Source organism: Nicotiana sylvestris, chromosome 8 (assembly GCF_000393655.2).
Source record: "Nicotiana sylvestris chromosome 8, ASM39365v2, whole genome shotgun sequence".
NCBI classification, from domain to species: domain Eukaryota; kingdom Viridiplantae; phylum Streptophyta; class Magnoliopsida; order Solanales; family Solanaceae; genus Nicotiana; species Nicotiana sylvestris.
In genome coordinates, this window is record NC_091064.1 from 27,823,904 (window position 1) to 27,848,469 (window position 24,566).

At 39.1% G+C, this 24,566-nt stretch overlaps 2 protein-coding genes across 2 annotated transcripts; one reads left to right on the forward strand and one right to left on the reverse strand.

Annotated features, from left to right (window-relative positions):
- Positions 1–1,885: 1,885 nt before the first annotated feature.
- Positions 1,886–2,761, forward strand: LOC138874824 (uncharacterized). The gene has a single exon (XM_070153610.1). It carries the CDS (start codon positions 1,886–1,888, stop codon positions 2,759–2,761), a length of 876 nt encoding a protein of 291 aa, XP_070009711.1.
- A 4,791-nt stretch (positions 2,762–7,552) lies between these two features.
- On the reverse strand, positions 7,553–9,261 carry LOC138874825 (uncharacterized). Its single transcript, XM_070153611.1, has 4 exons — positions 9,218–9,261; positions 8,499–8,568; positions 7,827–8,421; positions 7,553–7,683 (listed from the first exon to the last, which is right to left on the reverse strand). Exons 1-4 carry the CDS (start codon positions 9,259–9,261, stop codon positions 7,553–7,555), a joined length of 840 nt encoding a protein of 279 aa, XP_070009712.1.
- Between the last annotated feature and the right edge of the window lie 15,305 nt (positions 9,262–24,566).

A 24,566-nucleotide genomic window follows, 5' to 3' on the forward strand; every position in this document is an offset into this window, starting at 1 on the left:
TTCAAACACACAGTACGCTACAAATATGAGTATACTTCAGAGAAATCAAATTAGGAATCCCAACCCAATAATATATCTATTGATTATACAAAAAAGAAATAAAATTATGAAACCTTTTACCAATTTAATGTTAGAGAAGAAGGAGAAGAAGGACTTAGAGAAGAAAAGAGCAACTCAGAAGAGAAAGCATACCTGGGTTTCACAAATGAGCGAGGTTGAAAACTAGGATAGACCTGCGATTTAGGAACCAACGAATTTGCAACTTTTGCTTTGAGAAAATATAGATTTTTAGAGATGAATGAAGGAAGGCGGAGTTTATTAGAGACTAGGGCAGAGTAGTTCTGTTTTGGGATAACAAAGATTTCTTTAATTTTAAGAATTTTTTTTATTTTAGTATATTAGTTTTGGTGCCTATTCATAATTTTTTTAATTTTTTAGTATAGTATTTGGCGGTATGCTCTACCGCTCATGGCCCCAAAATTGTAATTTGGGACCAGTTACTAATTTTTTTTGGGACTAGCTTTAGGACCTTCGCAATAAAATACAGCATTAAGGACCACAACATAATTTCGTCCCAATACATATACTTTTAGAGACGAGATTATTAACTCGTCCCTAAATGTTGGTCGCATATAAGGTTTTTTCTTGTAGTGTATATCACCAATAAACCCTAGGGAAGTGCCAAATGTGGAACCAGTAGATGTTAGTTCACACATTTCTTTGAATGCAGATCTAGGCACAGACCCTGGAGCAAGTGTACGCAGGGAAGTTAGATCTGGTGGCCAAAGAACACAAGGTGTAGGAGAATGAGGAATCAACCTCCAAGTAATATTCGAGATACTACAAGCTCAACAGATTGCCATCGCTCAACTTTAAAGTTAGAATAAAACTCTAAGTATAGTCGAACCAGAAAACCCTCGACATACTAAGTCGGTGCCAGAGAGAGCAAACGGGAATGGATCGGGGACTGACCCCACAATTATGAGGATGTTCGAGGAACTCACCAAGAGGATCGAGTCCGGGCAGAAGAAGATTGAGGATAATGACAAAAAGGTGGAGACTTATAATTCCCGTGTTGATCAAATACCAGGGGCACCCCCAGTGTTGAAAGGATTGGACGCCAAAAAAATCATTTCCCCCGAGTGCAGCTCTGATGCCCATCCCCAAGAAGTTCTGTATGCCCGATATACCTAAATACAATGGAGCAATTGATCCCAATAAACATATTACCTTGTATACTTGCGGGATTAAAGGAAATAACTTGAATAATGATGAGATCGAATCAGTATTATTGAAAAAGTTTGGGGAAACCTTGTCTAAGGGAGCCATGATTTGGTATCATAACTTGCCTCTGAACTCTATCAATTCGTTTGCTATGTTAGCAGATGCCTTCGTGAAAGCACATGCCGGGGCCATAAAAGTGGCAACGAGGAAATCAAACGCTTTTAAGATTAGGCAGAAGAGCGATGGGATGTTAAGGGAGTTCGTATTCCGGTTTCAAATGGAGCGAATGGATTTATCACCGGTCTCGGATGACTAGGCAGTGCAGGATTTTATGCAGGGTTTGAACGAATGGAGTTCTATCACGTCTTGATAATTAAAGCAAAATCTTATCGAGTATCCAGCTGTGACATGGTCAGATGTGTATAATTGTTACCAATCGAAGGTCAGGGGTCAAGGACGACCAGTTGGGAGCCCCCTCGGTTTCAGTTCATCCTAAAAGATTGGCAGTTAAGCTCCCCCGGGTACAGATAGGGAATCAAGATCAAACAAGGAACGGTATCAGCCGTATGTAGATTGGAGAAACAACGGCTCGGGGCGTAATGCTCCTCGAAATGATGAATAAATGATCAAGGTCATAGCTCTGGGGGACTCAGGAGTAAGAATGGATTCGATAAACATACCGACCCCGCAAAAGCACCTCGATTGTCGGGTGTATAATTTCAGTATAGATGCATCGAGAATCAGATCAGCTATTGGAAGAATCAAAGACACCATATGGCCCAGGCCTATACAAATTGATCCCTCTCAAAGGAATCCAAACTTGATTTGTAAGTATCATGGCACACATGGCCATAGAACTGAAGACTGCAGGAAGCTAAGGGAGGAAGTGGCTCAGTTGTTCAACGAGGTTCATCTTCGAGAATTTCTCATTGATCGGGCTAAGAACCACTTCAGGGAAAGAGATGCAAATAGAAAAAATGAGCATGAAGAACCACAACATGTAATCCATATGATCGTTGGCGGCGTCGATATTCCACAAGGGCCTGTGTTCAAACACACCAAAGTGTCGATCACCAGAGAAAAATGGATTCGGAGCTATGTGCCCGAGGGCGTCCTATCATTCAATGACGAGGAAGCAGAAGGCATATCTCAGCCGCACAATGGTGCCCTGGTAATTTCTATTTTGTTAAATAAAATTCAAGTTAAACATGTTCTAGTGGATCCAGGTAGCTCAGCAAACATAATCAGATTGAGGGTCATAGAGCAACTTAGCCTACAGGATCAAATTGTACCTGCATCCCGAGTCCTAAATGGCTTCAACATAAAGAGCAAAACAACGAAGGGGGAGATAATCCTACCAGTAAACGTGGTGGGAACTATTCAAGATACAAAATTCCATGTCATCGAAGGTGATATGAGATACAATGCACTACTCGGGAGGCTGTGGATTCACAACATGAGGGTTGTACCTTCAATGCTTCATCAAATGATGAAATACCCAACAATGGATGGAGTGAAAACGGTTCACGGAGAATAACATGCTGCAAAGGAGATGTTTGCAGTCGAGGATGTGACTCCGGCACCAGTGCATTCGACCTCTAAAAAATCGAGCACTAAAGATAAGCAGACAGCCAAATAGCAATCAACGACCCCAGCCTCGACCGAAACAGAAGAACAGGTAACCGAAGAAGAAGAAGAAGAAGAGGATTTCCTTACTCCTCGAACCTTTGTTACTCCCGAAGAGTCAGATGCAACCAAGTCAACGATCGAGGAACTGGAATAGGTCATACTGATCGAGTACATGCCTGAGAAAAAGGTATACCTGGTAACGGGGTTAACCCCCAAACTCAGGAAAAAACTCATTCAATTCCTTATCAATAATATGGATGGTTTTGCTTGGTCCTATTTAGATATGACATGGATCCCACCGGAAATAGCAACACACCGGCTAAGCATCGACCCCAGGTTCAAACCGGTGAAGCAAAAGAGAAGGCCCCAGTTCGAGGTGAAGCATGCATTCATAAAGGATGAAGTAACCAAGCTTCTTAAAATAGGATCTATTCGGGAGGTAAAATACCCGGAGTGGTTAGCCAACGTAGTTGTAGTTCCTAAAAAGGGAAACAAACTTAAAATGTACGTTTATTATAAGGATTTAAACAAAGCATGCCCTAAAGACTCTTTTACACTACCTAACATCAATCACATGATCAATGCCACGGCCGACCATGAGATCCTTACCTTTCTCGATGCCTACTCTAGGTACAATCAGATTCAGATGAACCCGGGGGACCAGGAGAAGACCTTGTTCATCACTAAGTTTGAAACTTATTGTTACAACGTAATGCCCTTCGGGCTAAAAAATGCTGGAGCTACATACCAATGCCTAGTTAACAAAACGTTCGAGGAACAGATAGGTAAATCAATGGAAGTTTACATTGACGATATATTGGTTAAGTCCCTGCGCGCAGAGGACCATTTAACTCATTTGCACGAAACATTCAAAATCTTGAGGAATTACAACATGAAGCTTAAACCGGAAAATGTGCCTTTGGAATCGGCTTGGGGAAGTTCCTCGGCTTCATGGTGTCTAATCGGGGAATCGAGATCAACCTCGATAAGATCAAGACCATCAAATATATCACAATGGTGGATAGCATGAAATCCGTGCAAAGGCTAACATGACGAATAGTCGTCTTGGTCGATTCATTTTGAGGTCATCACATCGAAGTCATAGGTTCTTTTCCTTGCTCAAATAGAAAAAGGACTTCGCATGGACCTCGGAATGCCAGCAAGCCTTAGAAGAGTTGAAATGATACATATCGAGGCCACTTTGCTTCACACCCCGAGGCTAGATGAAAAGCTTTACTTATATTTGGTAGTGTTCGAGATAGCGGTAAGTGGAGTACTAGTTCGAGAAGAGCAAGGTACGCAATTTCCTGTTTATTATGTAAGCAGAACTCTAGGAGATGCTGAAACTAGATACCCTCAGTTAGAAAAATTAGCACTTGCATTAATAAGCGCATCTAGAAAGTAAAAGCCATATTTTCAATGTCATCCCATATGTATACTAACCACTTATCCTCTCTGAAATGTTTTGCATAAGCCCAAACTATCAGGACGATTGGCCAAATAGGCAGTCGAACTCGGTGGGTATGATATCAAATATTAATCCCGAACACCCGTCAAGTCTCAAATCTTGGCTGACTTTGTGGCCGATTTTACGCTGACCCTCGTACCCAAAGTGGAGAAAGAACTTCTGCTAAAATCAGGTACATCGTTGGGGGTATGGACCCTTTTCACGGACGGTGCCTCGAATGTGAAAGGGTCCGGGCTCGGTATTGTTTTGAAGCCACCAACAGGTAGTATTATTAGAAAATCTATCAAAACTTCTTGGTTGACTAATAATGAGGCCGAGTACGAGCCCATGATTGCAGGTCTCGAGCTACCTAAAAGCTTTAGGGTAGAAAATATTGAAGCCAAGTGTGATTCACTGTTGGTGGTTAATTAAGTAAATAGAAGTTTCGAAGTTCGAGAGGATAGGATGGAATGGTAATTGGATAAGCTACAGGTAAATTTGCACCGCTTCAATGAGTGGACTCTAGATCATGTGCCTCGAGAGCAAAATAGTGAGGTCGATACACTTGCTAATTTGGGGTCATCTGTTGAAGAAGATGATATCGTCCTGGGGACTGTCGTCCAATTACCGAAGTCTGTGATTGAAGAGGGTCATGCTGAGATAAATTCTACAAATTTGACTTGGGATTGGAGGAATAAGTATATCGATTATTTGAAAAATGGAAGACTCCCATCGGACCACAATGAATCGAGGGACCTACGAACCATGGAAAAAGACACCAAGGAGTTTGTTAAAAAATGTGATAAATGTCAAAGGTTCGCACCAATGATTCACCAGCCTGGAGAGCAACTACACTCATTCATGTCTCTGCCTTTCATGAAATGGGGAATGGATATAGTTGTCCCTCTACCAACGTCACCAGGTAAAGCTAAATTCATTTTGTTTATGACTGACTGCTTTTCTAAATGGGTGGAAGCACAAGCCTTTGAGAAAGTCAGAGAAAGAGAAGTTATTGACTTTTTTTGGGGCAACATCGTGTGTCGATTCGGGATACCCACCGAAATCGTGTGCGACAATGGAAAGCAATTCATCGCCATCAAGGTTACGGAGTTCCTTGAAGCACACAAAATAAAAAGGATTTTACCAATGCCTTATCATCCAACCAGGAACGGATAGGCCGAGTCAACAAACAAAACCATCATTCAAAACATAAAGAAAAGGTTGGACGATGCAAAAGGAAAATGGCGAGAAGTTCTACCCAAGGTTCTTTGGGCATATCGAACGACATCGAAGTCCAGCACGGGGGCTACTCTGTTCTCTTTTGTATACGGCTCTGAGGCCTTAATCTCGGTCGAAGTCGGAGAACCCAGCACCAGGTTTCAACATGCATCGAAGGAGTCAAATCACGAGGCTATGAATACTAGCCTCGAGTTATTGGATGAAAAATGAGAAGCAGTGCTCGTTCGAATGGCTGCACAAAAGCAAAGAGTCGAGAGATACTATAATAGAAGGACCAACCTTTGACACTTCAGAATGGGGGACTTAGTTCTACGAAAAGTCACCCTCAATACTCGAGACTCGAATGAAGGGAAACTAGGCCCGAATTGGGAAGGACCGTACCGAGTCATCGGAGTTGTCAGTGAAGAATCTTATAAACTTGGCACGATGGAAGGCGAGCAATTTCCAAACAACTGAAGTGTATCATTACTCAAGCGATATTACTGATAAGGTATGGCCTTCTCCTTTTTCATGTAAATTTAAGGCTAACTCATTGCAGGTGTTCGATCGATCTCGAGGGAACCTTTCCACACGAAGACCTTGGGTTTTAAAGCACGTTTTGCACTCTTTTTCCCTTAGATCGGATTTTGTCCCAAATGGGTTTTACCAGAAAATAACTATGTGCTACCTAAGGAGAACTCAACAGTATCCAAGGCTTCTTTTCAATCAACCTCGAATACTCGGGGGCATCACTCTCGGAGATTATATTTTCGAGGAAAATACCTCATGCCAAAGAGGGCATCGATAGGAAAACTTTGTAACGGACCAAATGGTCAGATGAACCTTGTCCATATAGAATAGTCGAGCTCAGACGACAAAACATGTACGCATGTATCAAATTATTCATAGAAACATTCTTTCTATATCAAAAAACACTCTGTGTCTCAAAGAAATTTGCTACTATATGAACATCATACTTGCGATTTTGCAAGAAATGGCTCAAGGGCCAAAACGTGAATACACCTCGAATACTCGGGGAATGTCATCGACAGTCAACGCATTTGAGTCATCTAAACACGAATTCATAAGACCTCAAAGAGTCATCCCCTCGACATAAAGGCCAAGGCCATCATACTCGGGGACTAACCTTTTGAACAATTTCAAAGGGTTATCGGGAAATAATTCCAAGAGACATACCCCAAGGCTACAGCCATATTAAAGGCTACGGCCAAAATAATGCGGCTTGGAGACGCCCGAATTTTGCCATAAGTTAATGGCCTTGAAATGCTTTGAAAAACCGGTGAAACTAGGATACCCTCGACAAAAGCAAAAAGGGCTTCAATAAAATCAGCCCTCAAATAATTTAAAGGCTTTGATAAAACCAGCCTTCAAAAAAAGCCTCAAGAGGTTTTCAATTATCGTAACACAAACGGATTACAAATGAGGTTCTGATTGATCGAACCTTCGAAAAACTCAACAGGAACAAAAAACACATGCTAAGGCATAAAGAAATTTTAACTAAGTCTTTTAGCCGAAAATAGGGAACAATTATAGCCGCCTTAGAGGCTGAAGTGGCCCAACTTCAAGAGCCTAAGGGCCGACCTAAAAAGCCTAAGGGCAAATATAAAATAGCCTAAGGGCCGAAGCATGCGGAGTTCGATATCTTACTCTCACTTAATCGGACTCAAGAGTCCCATCGTCCTGAGCTCGCATCAAATCGACTTAAACATAGCTCAAGGATTAACAAAAACCTTAAGAGGTATTCTATTATAAATTCGAATATCGCCCATCGATTACTAAGAAACCTAAGGGTTTTTATATTCAGAGTCCGAGCCAATGTTCACTTGATCATTGAAGTTATCAAAAAATTTCACAAAATAAAGACAATGCGGAATTCAATAAAAATCGGAGATAAAGCAAATTGGAGATGAAGCAAAGGAATTCTTTATATTTATAAAATATAATTTACAAAATATATTTAAACATCCACGAGGAGCCCTTATACAAAAACGAAGAAACAAAAAAGAACCTAATCTATTTCGAGGCCACATCCTCGGGAGCCACACCCTCAGGAACTACATCCTTGGGAGTTGTATCTTTAGGAACCTCTTCCTCCTCAGGGACTCCTTCCTCATCACCCCCACCCTCAGAACCACTAACAGCATCTTCATCATCAGAAGAAACGAGAAATCTGGCATCGATTTCCAGCACCTTTGCTTGGGCTATTTCTTCAGTGAGGTCGAACCCTCAGGCGTGGATTCTTCGTGAGTCTCCCTCCGGGATTGGCACTTGGCTAAATCATTACTACATTTTTTTCGGTCAGAGGCCTCCCTTAGCTTCGCTTGAACAACCTCGGCGTCTTTTAAGTATACGGCAATGGCCTTATCAGCTGTGGCCTTCGTCTTCTCAACTTCACCCTTTGCTTCTGCAACTTCGGCCCCGACTTTAGCAAGTTTTTCCTCTAACTCCTCGATTTTCTTGGCATGGGCCAGATTTTTCACTTTAATACCTTGGAGCTGAGTCTCAGCCGAGGCTAGTTGGGCTAGAGCAGCTTCTTTATCAGCAGCAAGTTGATCCATGTTCCCTTTCCATTGGTGACAATCAGCCTTAACCTGATCGACCTCTCCCCGGAGCTGCCAAATTATCTCCAACTTTTGTTGCAGCTGAGACATCAAAGTGTTAGTCTCCGCAGTAAGGCCAAGGAGTCCATACTCTTTTAATATCATGGTTACCTGTTTGTCTAGCTCGGCCTCATTTTTCTGAACTTTGGCCAAGTCAGCCCGAAGGACTTTGAGCTCCTCCTCCTTTTGGCTACAAAGGAGCCTCAAGGCCTTCTCTTCATCCGAGGCTTTCCTGAGCTCGGCCTCACATTGGCTTAGATCGGCCCTGACCTTGATGATGTTCTACATATAAAATGAAGACATGTCAGTCAAATAAAGGGAGAAAAAAGAAAATTACAACAATAAAATTTAGTGTTTACCCGAGAAAAGAGGCAATGAGCCTCTTCGAAGAGGGTGGATGCGTCATTAAGGTCGGCGGCATCGTCAACCCTGGTGAAACAATCCTGAAATGGATCCTCTTTTGAGAATCTTGTTCGGGTCGGGCATTCCCAGAGCACGTGCATCCTGTATTGCCTCCTCAGAGTAAGATGGTAGAGAAGGAGAATGACCTATTGTCATAGCCCCGAACTCCTCACTCAGGGCGCTTTGATTAGCTTCAGCCCTCTTAGAACTTGTCCCCTACGGAGTACATGTTGAAAGAATGGGAATGATCTCGATCTCGGGGGACTCGAGGGCTTTGCCTGAGTCTTTCATCGGAGTTCCTTCATCATGAGGCAAGGTTTTAGGTTCGGAGGGCTTGGTGGCCTTGGCTGGTTTCCTAGTTCGGGGCACTAGCGTCGATTCTTCACCCTCATTCCCTTTATCTTCCTAAAATTGGATGGCTGAATCCAAGTCCACGTGGATCAGCTTCCTCCTTGGCTTTCGAGTAGGGGCCCTCTCATCCTGGGGATCTTCGGGCTTCGAAGCCCTCTTTCTTTTGTTTTCTTTCCCCGATTTTAGAATCGGGGACTCGGTCTCTTCCCTGGGCGAGGTTGGCCTTATTTCGGAGACATCTCTGATGCCTGCACAAATAAGCATGAGTGAGATGGCATCACCAATAAAAGAAAAGTATCAAACAAAACCTGGGAAGAGAACTTACCATGATGTTTGGCCTCCCATTTTCCCCTCGATAATTTGCGCCATTTGCGCTCATCATACAAGGAGGTTGCAGCTAATTTTCAGACCTAGTCCTCGAGGTCGGGGACTGCGTGCGACGTCCAAGGAACAACTGCAAAAAAGGTAAAGGCATTATGAAACACGGAAGCATAATATGGGAGGGTATTTGGAAAAGGACTTCACTTACGATTAAATTCCATCTCTCCGGGAATGGCATTTTTCCCCAAGGGATGACGTCCGAGGTCCTCACTCTGATAAACCGGCTCATCCAGCCTCGATCTTTATCCTCGTCGTTACTAGCGAATGAGGCCTTTTTTGATCGGAGTTGAAGCTTGATGAGCCCTCGAAACAATTGAGGTCGGTACAGCTGAATGAGATGGTTAAGGGTAAACTCTAATCCCTCAGCGTTGCTGGAGAAATAGCGCAGCATAATCACGATGCGCCAAAAGGAGGGATGGATCTTGCCGAGGGTAACCTCGTACCTTTTGCAGCAATCAATCACTATCGGATCGAGGGGACTCAGTGTGGAGGGGTAAGTGTAAACACTTAAGAACCCCTCCACGTGAGTAGTGATGCTTTCCTTGGGGTCGGGGATCTACACTACGACCTCGTCTCTCCAGCCACAATCTTTCTTCATGACCTTAAGGTGCTTCTCCGATATCGAACTGATATATCGAGATACATGTTCGCATCAGTCTGGGATGTTGGGGGGATTTTCGATATTGAAATCCTTCTTTATCACACAGGGGCCGGGAGTGATTTCGTGAAGGGTCGGCACCACTAGTTTGGCCGGCCGGGAAGAAGAAGAAGAAGATGATGCCTTCTCTTTTTGGGGGACTGTCTTAGAAGTTTTGGCTGTGGATTTTAAGCTAAGAGATGTAGAAGGTAGCGGAGCGTGGTGTTTACTGGGAGTTTGGCATTTTCCGGCACTTAAAGGGGCGGTGGAAGCAGATGATGACAGAAAGAGAAGAAGAGGAAAGGAGATTAGAGTGAATGTAATGAAGGAGTAACGTTTTTAATTCAAAGAAGGAGCCCTGTATTTATAGATGAGCGGCGACGGTTCGACGTCACTAGTGGCCGACCATTATTGGCATGCATTTAATGTTTTGGGGAAGCGAACTAGTGGGATGTTTCGGTCGCTTCGAGCGCCTACGTCACGGAAATGAAGTCATCATTAGAGACTCTGGAAAATCGAGGTTCAAGTCGTTTCTTATCATTTTATTAAAAGAAACGCGGGGACTATAAGTATACGGTCAAAATCATGTGCCTCCGATTTTGTAGGCTCGAGAGGTTGCATCGAGGACAAAAGTTCGATATAGACCAAGCTCGGGCTCGAATGCAGAGTAAGAGGCTCAAAGGCCTAAGTGCTCGAGGAACATCGGAGCCAAGTACGATCAACTCCGAGACAGTGCCGGTATGAGTTTGTTACAGAAGGATAAGATACCCGCCACGTCCCCAAGATCATGGCGTAAATTCCGGAATAGATTTGTACGAATTAGTACAAATCCGTACTAGGCAGTTATACAGCTGTCCTAATAAGATTTCTTGTTGTAAATGGAAATGTACCTTATTTAGGGTTCCCCTATTATATAAAAGGGACCACAATCATTTGTAAGAGGATCCAATCATTGGCAAAGAATATTCTCTCTTACTTTTTCGCTCATTGTTCATCAGAATTGTCATTTAGCTTTATTATTCTTGCTTAACTATTCTTGATCCATCCCGAGGTCATTTTGGCTCGAGGTCGACACTGCCTAACAACGCTGGTTTGATTTACTCATTTCTTTTATTTATTCGTTATACTTCTCGATTATTAATTAGCATTGAACTAAATCACGTATCTTTATAACCACAAACCAAATTTAATTGTTACTCGTATTTTCGAGGTAAACATTTATTTTAAGATATAAAAGCTAGTAACTATTATGACAGTATGACTTCAACAATAATGTAAGAATATTCGCGTAGTAACACGATGAGTCAAGATGATGGAGAATTCAAGCCCAACCCAAGTTGAGTTATTAGTATTCAACATATTCATTTTCATTATGCTTAACGTTAAAGTTAAAAGTAAATATTCCAGCATAGGAAAAACAAAAAGAGGAAAAAGATTTGGCGCTTTCGCTTGCCTATAAATTTTGAGCAACTTGCATTCGGCTCCCTATAGATTTGATTAAACAAATCTTCTCGAATAAAATCCTACAATTATTAGCAGCAAAGACTAGGAAACTCTAATTAGTCAATAGAGTACTCCGCCTGTCTCATATTATGTATCGTGTTTTTCTTTTGCATGACCCTTAAGAAAGGGATTGGACTATTCTGTCCTTATTTATGTTTTAAAATATAATCTTTTTTCATGGAATATTTATGTGTTATCTCCATCTTCAAGAACAATTATCACTAATGGTAAAAAAGAAAAAAGATAATCAATTTTGTCTTGAACTTTCAATATAATAAATAATTTGAGATAACTAATTTTAGTAATCATGGCTGTTAATATGAGACGAGGGAGTATTTTTTTTGAAGTCGAAAAGAAATCCAACAGAAAGATGGAAATGGAATCAATTCACATTTGCGTATAGATGTCTAATCTGAAACATAAAAAGAGAAATGATAGAAATTTTAAGAAATTTTATGTTTACTGAAACAATGGGAAATTAGGTAGTTTCAGTGCTTGTCTCAAGAAAGTCAAGATGAAGAAAAAGAGCATCAAAAATTGATTGATTTGGTTGGGACTTCTTTTTGGATTTAACTTATAGGCACCTGCAGTATAAAAAAAATATATATTATTTATACATTTTAACCTGATGGAGCAAATAACATGCTTTATTTTTCAGGTTATTAATGAATTTCACGTAATAAGAAGCTATCTCTAGTTATTTTTTAGGTGACTCGATGGAAATAAAATTAATTGCTGCATATAACAATTGAATTCCTTTTTTTAATTAAAAAAAGAAGAAGATAAATTAACAAAGAAGTAGATATTCAGTTTGGGAAGGAAAGAAAAAAAGATATTCAATGTCCCTACCACTTAGTAAACAGTATGAAAATAATTCAGGGATACCATTCCTGCAAATTGCAAATGTATTTTATACATTAATAATTCAAAGAATTTTTATAATTGTCATCTTCCCTAGATGAAGAGTGAAGATATGTATATCAAATAATCCAAGATTTCCCAAAGGGGAAAGATTTTGGACCCAAAATCTAAGGGGTGATAGGACCAATTGAACTAGTTTAGTCAATGCTTAAGTGGCAAATAGAGGACCAATCAATACACAGAAAACCCACCAAAGATTAAATTAAATCAAGAAAAGAGGACCACGGAAGCAAACATGAGCGTATTCTTTAAACAAATTGTTCTATTCAAAGACAAAGATTCATAGATTAAGAAAAGAAAGATGAATTCTCAGTCAAAAAATTTATTATTCTTAATCGATATAGCATCGAATACAATCATGGTTTAATTCCATCGACTAAATCATCTATAAAAAGTCATAGTGGGTTAGGCAACTTGATCAGATTGCTCACTTAAAGAAAATTTTGTAAGATTAAGGTAATCTTATTCTTGTATAAGTTAGCACTTCGTATCAAATGATTTCTTCATATCTATCTAAATTTTGATCGACAAAATAATCCACTAAGTTCAAATAAATGGTAAGTGCTAGCAATTAATTAATTTTCGTATAATGATGGTATTGGTTAGAAGCATGTGGGCTTGGTTGCCATTACCTGGATATATGTGTGCCACACAGTTAATTTTCAAATTAGCAAATGAATGGTGATGAGTCGTGTAAATTTAGTTTAAGGGGAAAATTGATGAGGTGTGTGAACAATGTTTAATATCGAAAGTACAAAATATAAAAAAAAATTAAATACAATTAATGGCATGAGGTATTTGGGGATAACGGTGCGAAATTAGCACAAAACGAACAATGTTATGGCATATTAATAGTATCTTTGGATATGTTTTGTCCAGCATACTAAATATTGAATTAATATTTTCTTAAAATTGATTTTCGTCTTTGAGATAATTAACTTCCAAGAAATATAAACAAACACTCTTTGAATATTTTTAAAAGAAAGTTGAGCTAAATTAGAAGAAGTAGTTGCAGATACCCTACCAGCCAAAATATTATTTTGGCTGGAGTGGAAGAAAATTAAATAAATTGTCTCTATTAAAGAACTTTCCTTGAAATTAAGAGATTCGTTTATTCTCTGTTTATGCTACTTGTATATCAATTAGAATGAAGTGATTATGAAGGAATTATTTTATTGATTAAAAAAGAAAAGAGAAGAACTGCCTGCTTTCTCCAGCAACTAAACAAGAGAATGCGTCTTTATAACTTTATAGCCCCCACCCTAGCCTATTTTAGGGTTTGCTGGAGAATATTAGACAGCCATATCGTTAGATCTTAGATGTTAGGGCTTCGGGCTTCCTAATCAGTTTGACGTAGTAGCAGGGGTGGAGCAAGCCCATCAACTACGAGTTCGGCCGAACCCAGTAGTTTTGGTCCAAACTTTGTTTTTACCTACTATAGCAAAGAAGGTTACACCTTATTTATTTTAAATAAATACCATTTAAAAAAATTATATTTTATAGATATTTTTTAAGGTTTATAGCAAAATATTTAATTTTGGTTACCACTAGCCCTAAGCCACTAAATATGCTAATTAGTTACACTATTTTCTTTCTCTCTCTACTTTGATACATCACATTCTCTTCCTCATCCCATTAAAATTTCCGATTTTCTCCTCCTTCCACCGATTTTCTTTCTATCCCTTCCCACTTTCCCCTCCCTTTATATGCTAATCAACTTTTTTTCATTCTTTTTGCTTTGTCTTCTTCTAGAATTGAACTGCAGTTGAGGAGTTGGCGGCGGCTTATGAAAGAGTTAGTCAAGAAACCATTGGATCTCATCTCACAAATGGAACAATCAGTAGCTATGGCGCGAACGCGAATCATATCTAGTCTAACATTGCATTCCAACAAGCTCAGCCTTTGAATATGCATTTCCCTTATAGCCAACAACAACACCAACAAAGGCTATGGTGAAAACAAGAAGTTCAAGATTCTGATCATTTGAGTAGTACTCAAAATTTTCAAGATTTTCATCAACTTCAACATGGGAATATTGCTCATAATTTCAAGTCCAACGAGGAGATGGCGGCGGTCGTGGAAAGAGGATTCGGTTTCGAAGATCCACTAAGTGACGATTTCTTTCTTTCGCGATGAAGAAAAACATTTCTTTTAATATATTTCAATGTAATTTCAACGTATTACGCTATATTTTCATGATTTTCATTGTACTCATTGTCTTTTTTTTTTCATTGTAATTCAATGTATCTCGCTGTATTCCATGTATTTTATTGTATTCTCTGTCTTTTTTTCATTGTATTTCAATGTATCCCGCTGTATTCTGTGTATTTCACCGTATTCACTATCTCTCTATATGCCATGAATGTATTTATAAGTTTTTTTAATTAATATAATTTATGTATTCTGATGTATTATATAATTTCTCTGAAGATTGCTATGTTTTTGGGGTATTTTTTGGTTGAGAATCTTTTTTATAACTGAAAATACAAATTTTGTGTGTTATAATTGAGTTTGTGGAGTTATATTAGGAGTCTATTATGTTAATTGATTCACTTTCCGTTTTAAAAACATTGTAATCCCCTATTTCATGCCGTGAATACAGTCGAATACAACAATCTGTCCAGTTGTAATCTCATGTTTCACTCCATGAATACAGTCGAATACACTCGAATACAACAACTGATTAGCTGGACTTCCCTGATTCACGCCTATTTTTGCTACTGTATTCATGAATACAATAGCTTAAATACATCAAATACATCTTATAACCACATAAAAGGTATCTATAATCCGTAATATAGCAAATGATATCTATAGATGGCTAATTACTACTAAAAGATAGTGTTTTATGAAAATTTCCCTACATACTAACTATTAATTTACAACACAGTAATTTAAAGGATTAGAACCACAAACCCATAGCCTTCAACTCCTGGTCCCGCCTCTGCATAGTAGTAGACGTTTTCCTATAACCATGTTTTCGAGTTAAATTGCGCGCACTTTGTTTATTTTCACGGGGCACTTGTTACCTCCCATCAATATAGGGACCGAATAATTCTATCCACTTGTGCTTGGAAAAATGCAAAGAATTCACCTAAGTATTTTGGGTCCATTAGTATTTGAACTTGTAACCTCAATATTTTCAATTGACTTCATTGACCATTAATAGGGGTGTCAATGGTTCTCTGAAATAGAATGAACCAACCAAATCGATTGGATATTATGTTTTTCTTATGAAATTATAGGTTTCAATATAAATCTACAAATCGTATTGAAAATTAGGATAGGTTTTATTTTTTAAAAAAAATATTGAAAAAAATTAAACCTAACTGAGTTATATGTATATAAGTTTAAAAGATAAATAAAGACAAAATACATAGTTTACCCGTCCACCTTGCACCCAAATCCTTATTATATACCTGTTGATGCCACGAACCAGAATCCCGCTAGTAGTGATGGCAGCTAACCCACCCGCTAGGTAAGCCAGTTAACAATAAAACACAATATAATAATACTGATGTGAGTCTAAGATGAGATAAATGAATTTATACAACTCCCCAAGGACTGGTAGTACAAATCATGAGTTTCTAAGATTGAGATTTTTACAAGACTGAATTGAAATAATTACAAAATCTATTCGAAAATTAAATAAAAAAAATTTGAATCGAATGCTACCAAGAACAAGTGATAGTCATAACTGGAAAGCAAGTACACGATCCAGCTTAGCTGTACGCAGCAACATCAGCATCCAACATCTGCACGCAAGGTGCAGAAGTGTAGTATGAGTACAACCGACCCTATGTACTCAATAAGTAATAAACCTAACCTTAGGTTGAAAGTAGTGACGAGCTGGGACAAGGGTCAGAGTCCAACTCCAATAACCAGCAACAGTTCATAATAGTATAATAAATATGGTACAAGAAATAACTCAGCTCGTTCACAGTTATGGAAAATAGGCATGCTTTTCAAGTATATCAGTAGATCCCAAATCTTTCACCGAAAACCCCAAAAATATATGAGTAAGTTTGAAAACTGTGATTTATCCCAAAAACCTTTCAACAATAAATAAGATGTTTCATTTTCAGATAACATGAGGAAAATACATCTCTATGCCTACATGTAAATATACAGGTGAAATCATGAATGTCCCAAAAAAATGGGTAGTAGAAAGAAATTCATCTCTATGCATGTATCTTAAGTATGCATGTAAAGTGCAATGCATCTTGGTAATAAACTCATGTACTCAAACCCTCAGAGTACTCAATCTTTCTATTTGATACTTTCCACTCATCACGCTCAATTACTCGACACACTCAGTCACTCAGTACTGAATAGGGCAGATCCAGCCCAAACATAACAAAGCTAGCAGATCGCCCACTATGGATGTGCAGACTCCAGAGGGGCCGATCCAGCCCAAGCTCTATAATATTCAGTTTTCGGATGATTCGGGTCAATTTGGAAGAAAGATTCTTTTTTAGAAGCTTAAGCGGTAAGGGTTGATCGGAATTTGATTTTTGTGTAAACGATTCTGAAATGGCATTTTGCTGATTCTAATATCTTCGTATAGTAATTTTGAACTTAGGCGTGCATCCGGATTTTGATTTGGAGGTCCGTAGGGTAATTTGAAGCGTTTTGGCGAAAATTAAAAAGTTGAAGTTTTGTAAGATTGAGAGGTTTGACCGAGAGTTGACTTTAGTGATATCGGGGTCGAAATGCGATTTCTAGAGTTGGATTAGCTTCGTTATTTCATTTTGGACTTTCATGAAAAATTTAACGTCCTTCCGGATTGATTTGATATGTTTCGGCGCGAGTTTTAGAAGTTGGAAGATTTGAAAATTCGTAAGTTCGATTCGTGGTGCTATTCATAATTTTGACTTTTTTTTATGTGATTTGAGGCCTCGATTAAGTTTGTATTGTATTTTGGGATGTATTGGTATATATGGTTGAGGTCCCACGGGCCTCGAGTGTGTTTCGGATGGGCTACGGGCCATTTCTCTATGTTTTTTTACTATTGTTGCTGGTGTCTGAATTTCTTCTTCACGATCGCGTAGCCTGTTTTGTGGCTAATCAATTTCCTTCTTCGCATTCGCACTCCTTCCCCCGCGTTCGTGAAGCTTAGGCAATCAGATATTCGCATTCGCTGCTACCTTTTTTTAGTCAATGGTTCTCTGAAATAGAATGAACCAACCAAATCGATTGGATATTATGCTTTTCTTATGAAATTATAGGTTTCAATATAAATCTACAAATCGTATTGAAAATTAGGATAGGTTTTATTTTTTAAAAAAAATATTGAAAAAAATTAAACCTAACTGAGTTATATGTATATAAGTTTAAAAGATAAATAAAGACAAAATACATAGTTTACCCGTCCACCTTGCACCCAAATCCTTATTATATACCTGTTGATGCCACGAACCAAAATCTCGCTAGTAGTGATGGCAGCTAACCCACCCGCTAGGTAAGCCAGTTAACAATAAAACACAATATAATAATACTGATGTGAGTCTAAGATGAGATAAATGAATTTATACAACTCCCCAAGGACTGGTAGTACAAATCATGAGTTTCTAAGATTGAGATTTTACAAGACTGAATTGAAATAATTACAAAATCTGTTCGAAAATTAAATGAACAAAATTTGAATCGAATGCTACCAAGAACAAGTGATAGTCATAACTGGAAAGCAAGTACACGATCCAGCTCAGCTGTACGCAGCAACATCAGCATCCAACATCTGCACGCAAGGTGCAGAAGTGTAGTATGAGTACAACCGACCCCATGTACTCAATAAGTAATAAACCTAACCTTAGGTTGAAAGTAGTGACGAGCTGGGACAAGGGTCAGAGTCCAACTCCAATAACCAACAATAGTTCATAATAATATAATAAAGATGGTACAAAAAATAACTCAGCGCGTTCACAGTTACGAAAAGTAGGCATGCTTTTCAAGTATATCAGTAGATCCCAAATCTTTCATCAAAAGCCCCAAAAATATATAAGTAAGTATGAAAACTGTGATTTCTTCCAAAAATCTTTCACCAATAAATAAGATGTTTCATTTTCAGATAGCATGGGGAAAATACATCCTTATGCCTACATGTCAATATACAGGTGAAATCATGAATGTCACCAAAAAACCCGGGTAGCAGAAAAAAATGCATCTCTATGCAAGTATCACAAGTACGCATGTCAAATGCGATGCATTTCAGTAATGAATTTGTGTGCTTACAGCCTCAGAGTACTCAATCTCACTGTCTCAAACTTTCCACTCATCACGCTCAATCACTCGACACACTCAGTCACTAAGTACTGAACAGGGCCGATCCATCCCAAACATAACAATGCTAGCAGTGCGCCCACTATGAATGTGCAGACTCCGGAGGGGCCGGTTCAGCCCGAGCACTATAATAAGCCAAATCCTAGTATGAATCCATAAAACAGGGTAGATCCACCCCAAGAATAATAAATCCTGATGTGGCGTGCTACCTAATCCTATCAAGAATCAATAATGCAGGGCAAATCCAGCTCAAGAATAATAAATGCTACTGCGGCGTGCATCCCTACCCCATCAATAACACTCACAATCCGGCCCTCAGTCCCCAACTCAGTCATCAATCCCTCCAGTCTCTCAAGCTCACAACACTCATACTAAGAAACCCTAATAAATGATACGAGATGTGACAACATACGATAATAGAGACTGAGATATGATATGTAATGATGAATGTGACTAAGTACATAACTGCAATTAAGCAAGTAACTCAACAGCAAAGAACAACCACGACGGGTCCCAGTAGTATCAGCATATAACTTAAACATGATTTCTAGCATGAATCATAGTTCAAGTGCTCTAACACATAAAGTACAACAAAAATGTTCAGAGAAGATAGCTACACAGTTCCATGGAATCGACTAAAGTCACAATTACTATGGTGCACGCCTACATGCCTGTCACTTAGCATGCCCGTCACCTCAATGTGAATCACATAGCATGTAATTTAGGGTTTTATACCATCAGCACCAAGTTTAGAAGTTTTACTTACCTCAAACCGTGCAAATCTCTACTCTAACACACCTGTGCCTCGTGAAACAACCTCTGAATGCCTCGAATCTTGCCACAAACAATTCGACACAATCAACACGAGAAAAAGGAATCAATTCCATAAAAGATACTAAGTTCTTAATCAAAAGTCATAAGCCAACACGAAAGTCAACCACCGGGCACACGTCTCGGAATCCGGTAAAAGTTACAAAATTCGAACACTCATTCAACCACGAGTCCAACCATACCAAAATTAGCCAGATCCGATCGCAACTCGACCTTCAAATCCTTAAATTATAGTTTATGAAGTTTCTACAATTTTTTCCAAATTTTCATCTCAAAATACTAATTAAATGATGAAAATAATAATATAGTCACGTATACTAACCAAATCCAAGTTAGAATCACTTATCCCGATGAGTTTCTTGAAGTACCCACGAAAATAATGCCGCAAACCGAGGTTCCAAAGTCCAAATGTGAAATAATACTCTAACCCTCGTTTATATAGTACAAAATCTGATCTCTCATTGTGTTGACCGCATATTTTTTGTGTGGTCCACACATTACAGGTTTCGCGGCCGCAATCCAAATTGTATGGTCGCACTTTAGCAGTGACTGCACTACCAGGCTTTAGTAAATTGGCCATAATTTTCTATACAAATGTTCAAATGACGAATGACTTACCTTTCTGAAAACTAGACTCAAAGGACTACAATTTTTATTTTTGGATCAACTCCAAATTCCTTATAGATTCTCCTTTCTGCGGCCGCAAGAGAATTTCTGCGATCTGCACATGAGGCTTTGCCTCAGCACTCCAAAATGTGCCCTCCGTACTTCACTCGCTCCAGAACATCATCAAAGTGCCGAAATGCTTAAACTTGTTCAAAACTCACCCGAAACACACCCGGGGTCATCAGGACCCCACCCAAGCATACCAATGAGTCCTAAAACACACTACAAACTTACTCAAAGCCTCAAATCACACATAAGAAAATCGAAACGACGAATCATACCTCAAATCGAACTTCATGAACTTTGAATCTTCAACTTCCAAAACTTGCGCCAAAACATATCAAATCAACCCGGAATGAACTCAAATTTTACACACAAGTCCCAAGTGACATAACGAAGCTATTCTAATTCCCGGAACCAAAATCCGAATCTAATTTCATCAAAGTCAACTCCTGGTTAAACTTATGAACTTTTCAAACCTTCAAATTTTTCAACTTTCTCCAATTAGCGTCGAATCCTTCTAGAAGTATCCAAATGCAAATCCGGGAATATGCCGGGGTTTAAAATTACCATTCAGACCTAATGGAATCACCAAAACTCCAATCCGAGTTCGAATACTAAAAGGTCAAGCTTGATCAACTCTTCCAACTTAAAGCTTCAAACATGAAATTCATTCTTCCAAATTGATTCTGAATAACTTGAAAATCAAAACCGATGATTCACACAAGTCATAATACCTCATGTGGAGCTAATCATGCCCTCAAACCACCGAGCGAAGGGCAAATGCTTAAAATGATCAGTCGGGTCCTTACATCCTCCCCCACTTAAACATATGTTCGTCCTCGAACATGCCAAGAGTTACTCCCAAGCCATCAAATCATTGTATAACCTTACCACACGCATACCCGGGGTTGATCCCACAACACTCTATTTCATATTGGCTTGACAATACAATATAACTGAAGATCATTACTTCAACCTTAGTCCGTAAACCCCCGAATCCAATTTCCAACATCCGAAATTTTCCTTCAAGACCTGAACCTCGCATCTACACATTGTATAAATCTGAAAAAGTTGTATCAAGTCATAACCATAACCGAAGATGGAATCACATGACATACCACATGACTCGCATACTCATAGCAAAATTTCCGATTATAGTAACTGCACAAAACAACCCAATACTGATAATAAACCCCATATTAAACAAAACCTCGTTCTAAAACCTTCGTACACTGTCGATGATGAAAAAAACACATAGAAACTCATAACCATTCATCAGATCAACAAGTCATGGAACTCCCTCTCCTCCTTAAGAACTATAGCCAATTTTTTAGCAGATCAACGACATTACCCTTTCAAATTTACCGCAATCAAAACTAATTGCACCCATTCTAGGTCCGACGACCTCAATTTATCAAATACAAGCTACTCTACTGACATGCCACACAATTACTACCCAGAGCCACAAGTCATGCAATCCGTGCACCAATACACAATAATTCAAATGTACTCAATCATGGAAAAGAACTCAAACAAGAGAGCCATCCTGCAAGTTCAACAAGTACCACCACAATCGAAATGCTACTATGCTACAAACCCATCCTAACTAGTAGAACCAATACACATGAATCTAACACGAAGGATCATATCCCACACAACTTCACTATAATGCATAATCCTAGCCAAACACTGGTCCATATGAAATACCCCAAGCCACTATGCCCAAAATCAACAGCCACGCGCAATTAGACATAATTTCCCAAGATGCATGACCATAGGCATGGAGGAACCAATAACACAACACCACAGTTTGGAAAGAACAAAACTAGATGCACAATCAATCATTCAACACCCTAATATCAATCCAGCTCAAATTTTGCTATAAGTCCCAAATAGAACCGTACCATGTGTGCGTATAACCAACGAATCACAACCCCTCGTAGCATAGAAGGATAACTCATAGAACACATCGAAAAATGAATAAGCTCAACTATAACTAAATGGCACATCTCTCAACATCAACAACACGGAGTCAACCAATCCGACCCGATGTAGATTAAACGTCCTCATTGGGCCTTACCAATGGACTCCAAATCAACTCTTGTCACCCATAAATAAATATATAACCATATGAAAGTCCACAATGACCTAACCATAATGCATACCATCATCTCGCTAACTTTGGCCACATTTTCACAGCCCACAACCATGAAACAATCTACGTATGAGAACTCCTAGTCTCCAAATCCATAGAACAAATGAGTCACTATATCTGATCCCAACTCCACCGTTTGAATGTCTAACACTTCTCTCATACACGATCATCCCATGAGGAATACTTCGATAATTCTTCTGTGCTACATAGCAAAATCTGAATATCAACAGTCGATCAACCAGGCGAATACTACAATACCAATGAAGTATCCATAAGTCAAATCTCAATGCGCATTCTAAGATGTGCACCCTTCTCAGGAAATACCAAGTAGTTATAGCATTCATCTAAACATCGAAAACCATTCATACTATCTGAGAATTTGTAACCCTTATTTCAAAATGGAACCATGACCTTGCACGTGAAAATCTCAACCCCACACAACACATCGCATCTATGATACCATTATATGAAAAGTACGAGAATCTCATAATCAACTCTGAGTCACTAGCAGGATACATACTCGATCAGTCAGAAACTTTCCATTTGATCTTATCCAAGAGAAAGTTACAATATGCAACATGCTCTTTACGCCGGTAGGAAATATCCATCTCAAACCGTGGTAGAAACCATCGAGAACTCCTCAAAACCCATTTGCGCATAACCAAGCCATCAGAATTGAATCTCTCTAACTCAACCAATCCACGTAGGTCGCCAAACCCAAGATATTATCATAAAACACTTGTAGAGACTCACCACATCATAAGTACCCAAAAAATCGATCATAACTATTACTGTGTTGCTCCCACCTGCTACCAAGCTATCCTATTTCCTCCGAGTTTCTTCTAAATTACCTTCAAGTTGATACTTCTCCTTGTTAGAACACCACGATGCTTACCCAAACTCACCATAAGTGATCCTAGCATAAAACCATACACCCATAAGCCGCTATATTCCCTCTTAAGCACCCCAAAAGTACCACAATCGAGGTACCTATTCTGAAGAGACCTTCTGTTAATCTAAAACCGTTTCCTTTACCTTCTTGATACTAAAATGTACAATCCGTAAAGTTATAGAAATATCGCGAGTCTCAACACCATCCAATGTAAATCTCAGTTTCTAGTCATATACCAATCCGTAAAATTATTAATTGCTACATATAATTCTTGAATCTATTAGAACCTTCTCAAGGGTCATCTACTCTACACACGTGTCAATTGCACCGATCAAACGGGCCGAACGAACTCTGCCCCATTAGCACGACAACACCTAAAAAAGTAACCCCGCTTTAATGCGACCGAGCAAAGTCTTACTCCATGCGCACTAAACCTTCCACAATAACAACTCAATCATCCCATGATTCCCATATACCCATAAAGTGTAACATAAACCGTATCCAGAAATTCATTTACTCGAGTCATCCTCAATCTTAATCTCTGTAAGCCATATACGATTCACAACTATGCCTCAAACGGAAACCAGTAAAACACATAGCCATGCAATCAAATTGTCGATAGCAGACTCCCCCACTTGGTTCAAATCCATGGAACAAAATACTCGATAACTCATAATACCCATACTCTATTACTGCCATAATTCCGCACTGAAGTTCAACTCAATCCTTCATATGTTCATGTAAAACAAACCATATAATACCTCAAATCATCCGTAAATCTCGTATTCATCCTTATGACGGTCAATTCATCTATTACAACCGGTCCAAACTCAAATCACACAAATATAACCCACTGGTAGAAAAGAAAGCCTCAACACAACATCATAAAAATCACCCATTCGTAGATTACCTCGCAGGTTATAACCCACCTACTTAGCCTCAAACTGACATCTCTTTCTACCTTTCACAGCCACAACTACTACGCAATCACTTAATCTTCCTGAGTCTGAACACACCAACAAGGCATAATGTGACGACCCGGCCAGTCATCTCATGAGTTACCACTCTGTTTCCCCAATTTATGCTTTTTTGTGCTTCGTTATCCGTGTTTTATGGTATCGGGTTGGTCGGATTGAATTCGGAATGGTTTTGGTAAGGTTTGAGACACTTAGTCTCTTTTAAGAAAGTTTAAGTTGGAAAAGTCAACCGGATGTTGACTGATGTGTTAGAGGACTCGGATGTGAGTTTTGATGGTTCAATTAGCTTTGGTAGGTGATTTATGACTTAGTAGCATGACCGGAATGGGTTTTTGGAGGTTCGGAGTAGAATTAGGCTTGAATTGGCGAAGTTGAGATTTTGGCGATTTCTGGTTGATAGGCGAGACTTTGATATAGAGGTCGGAATGA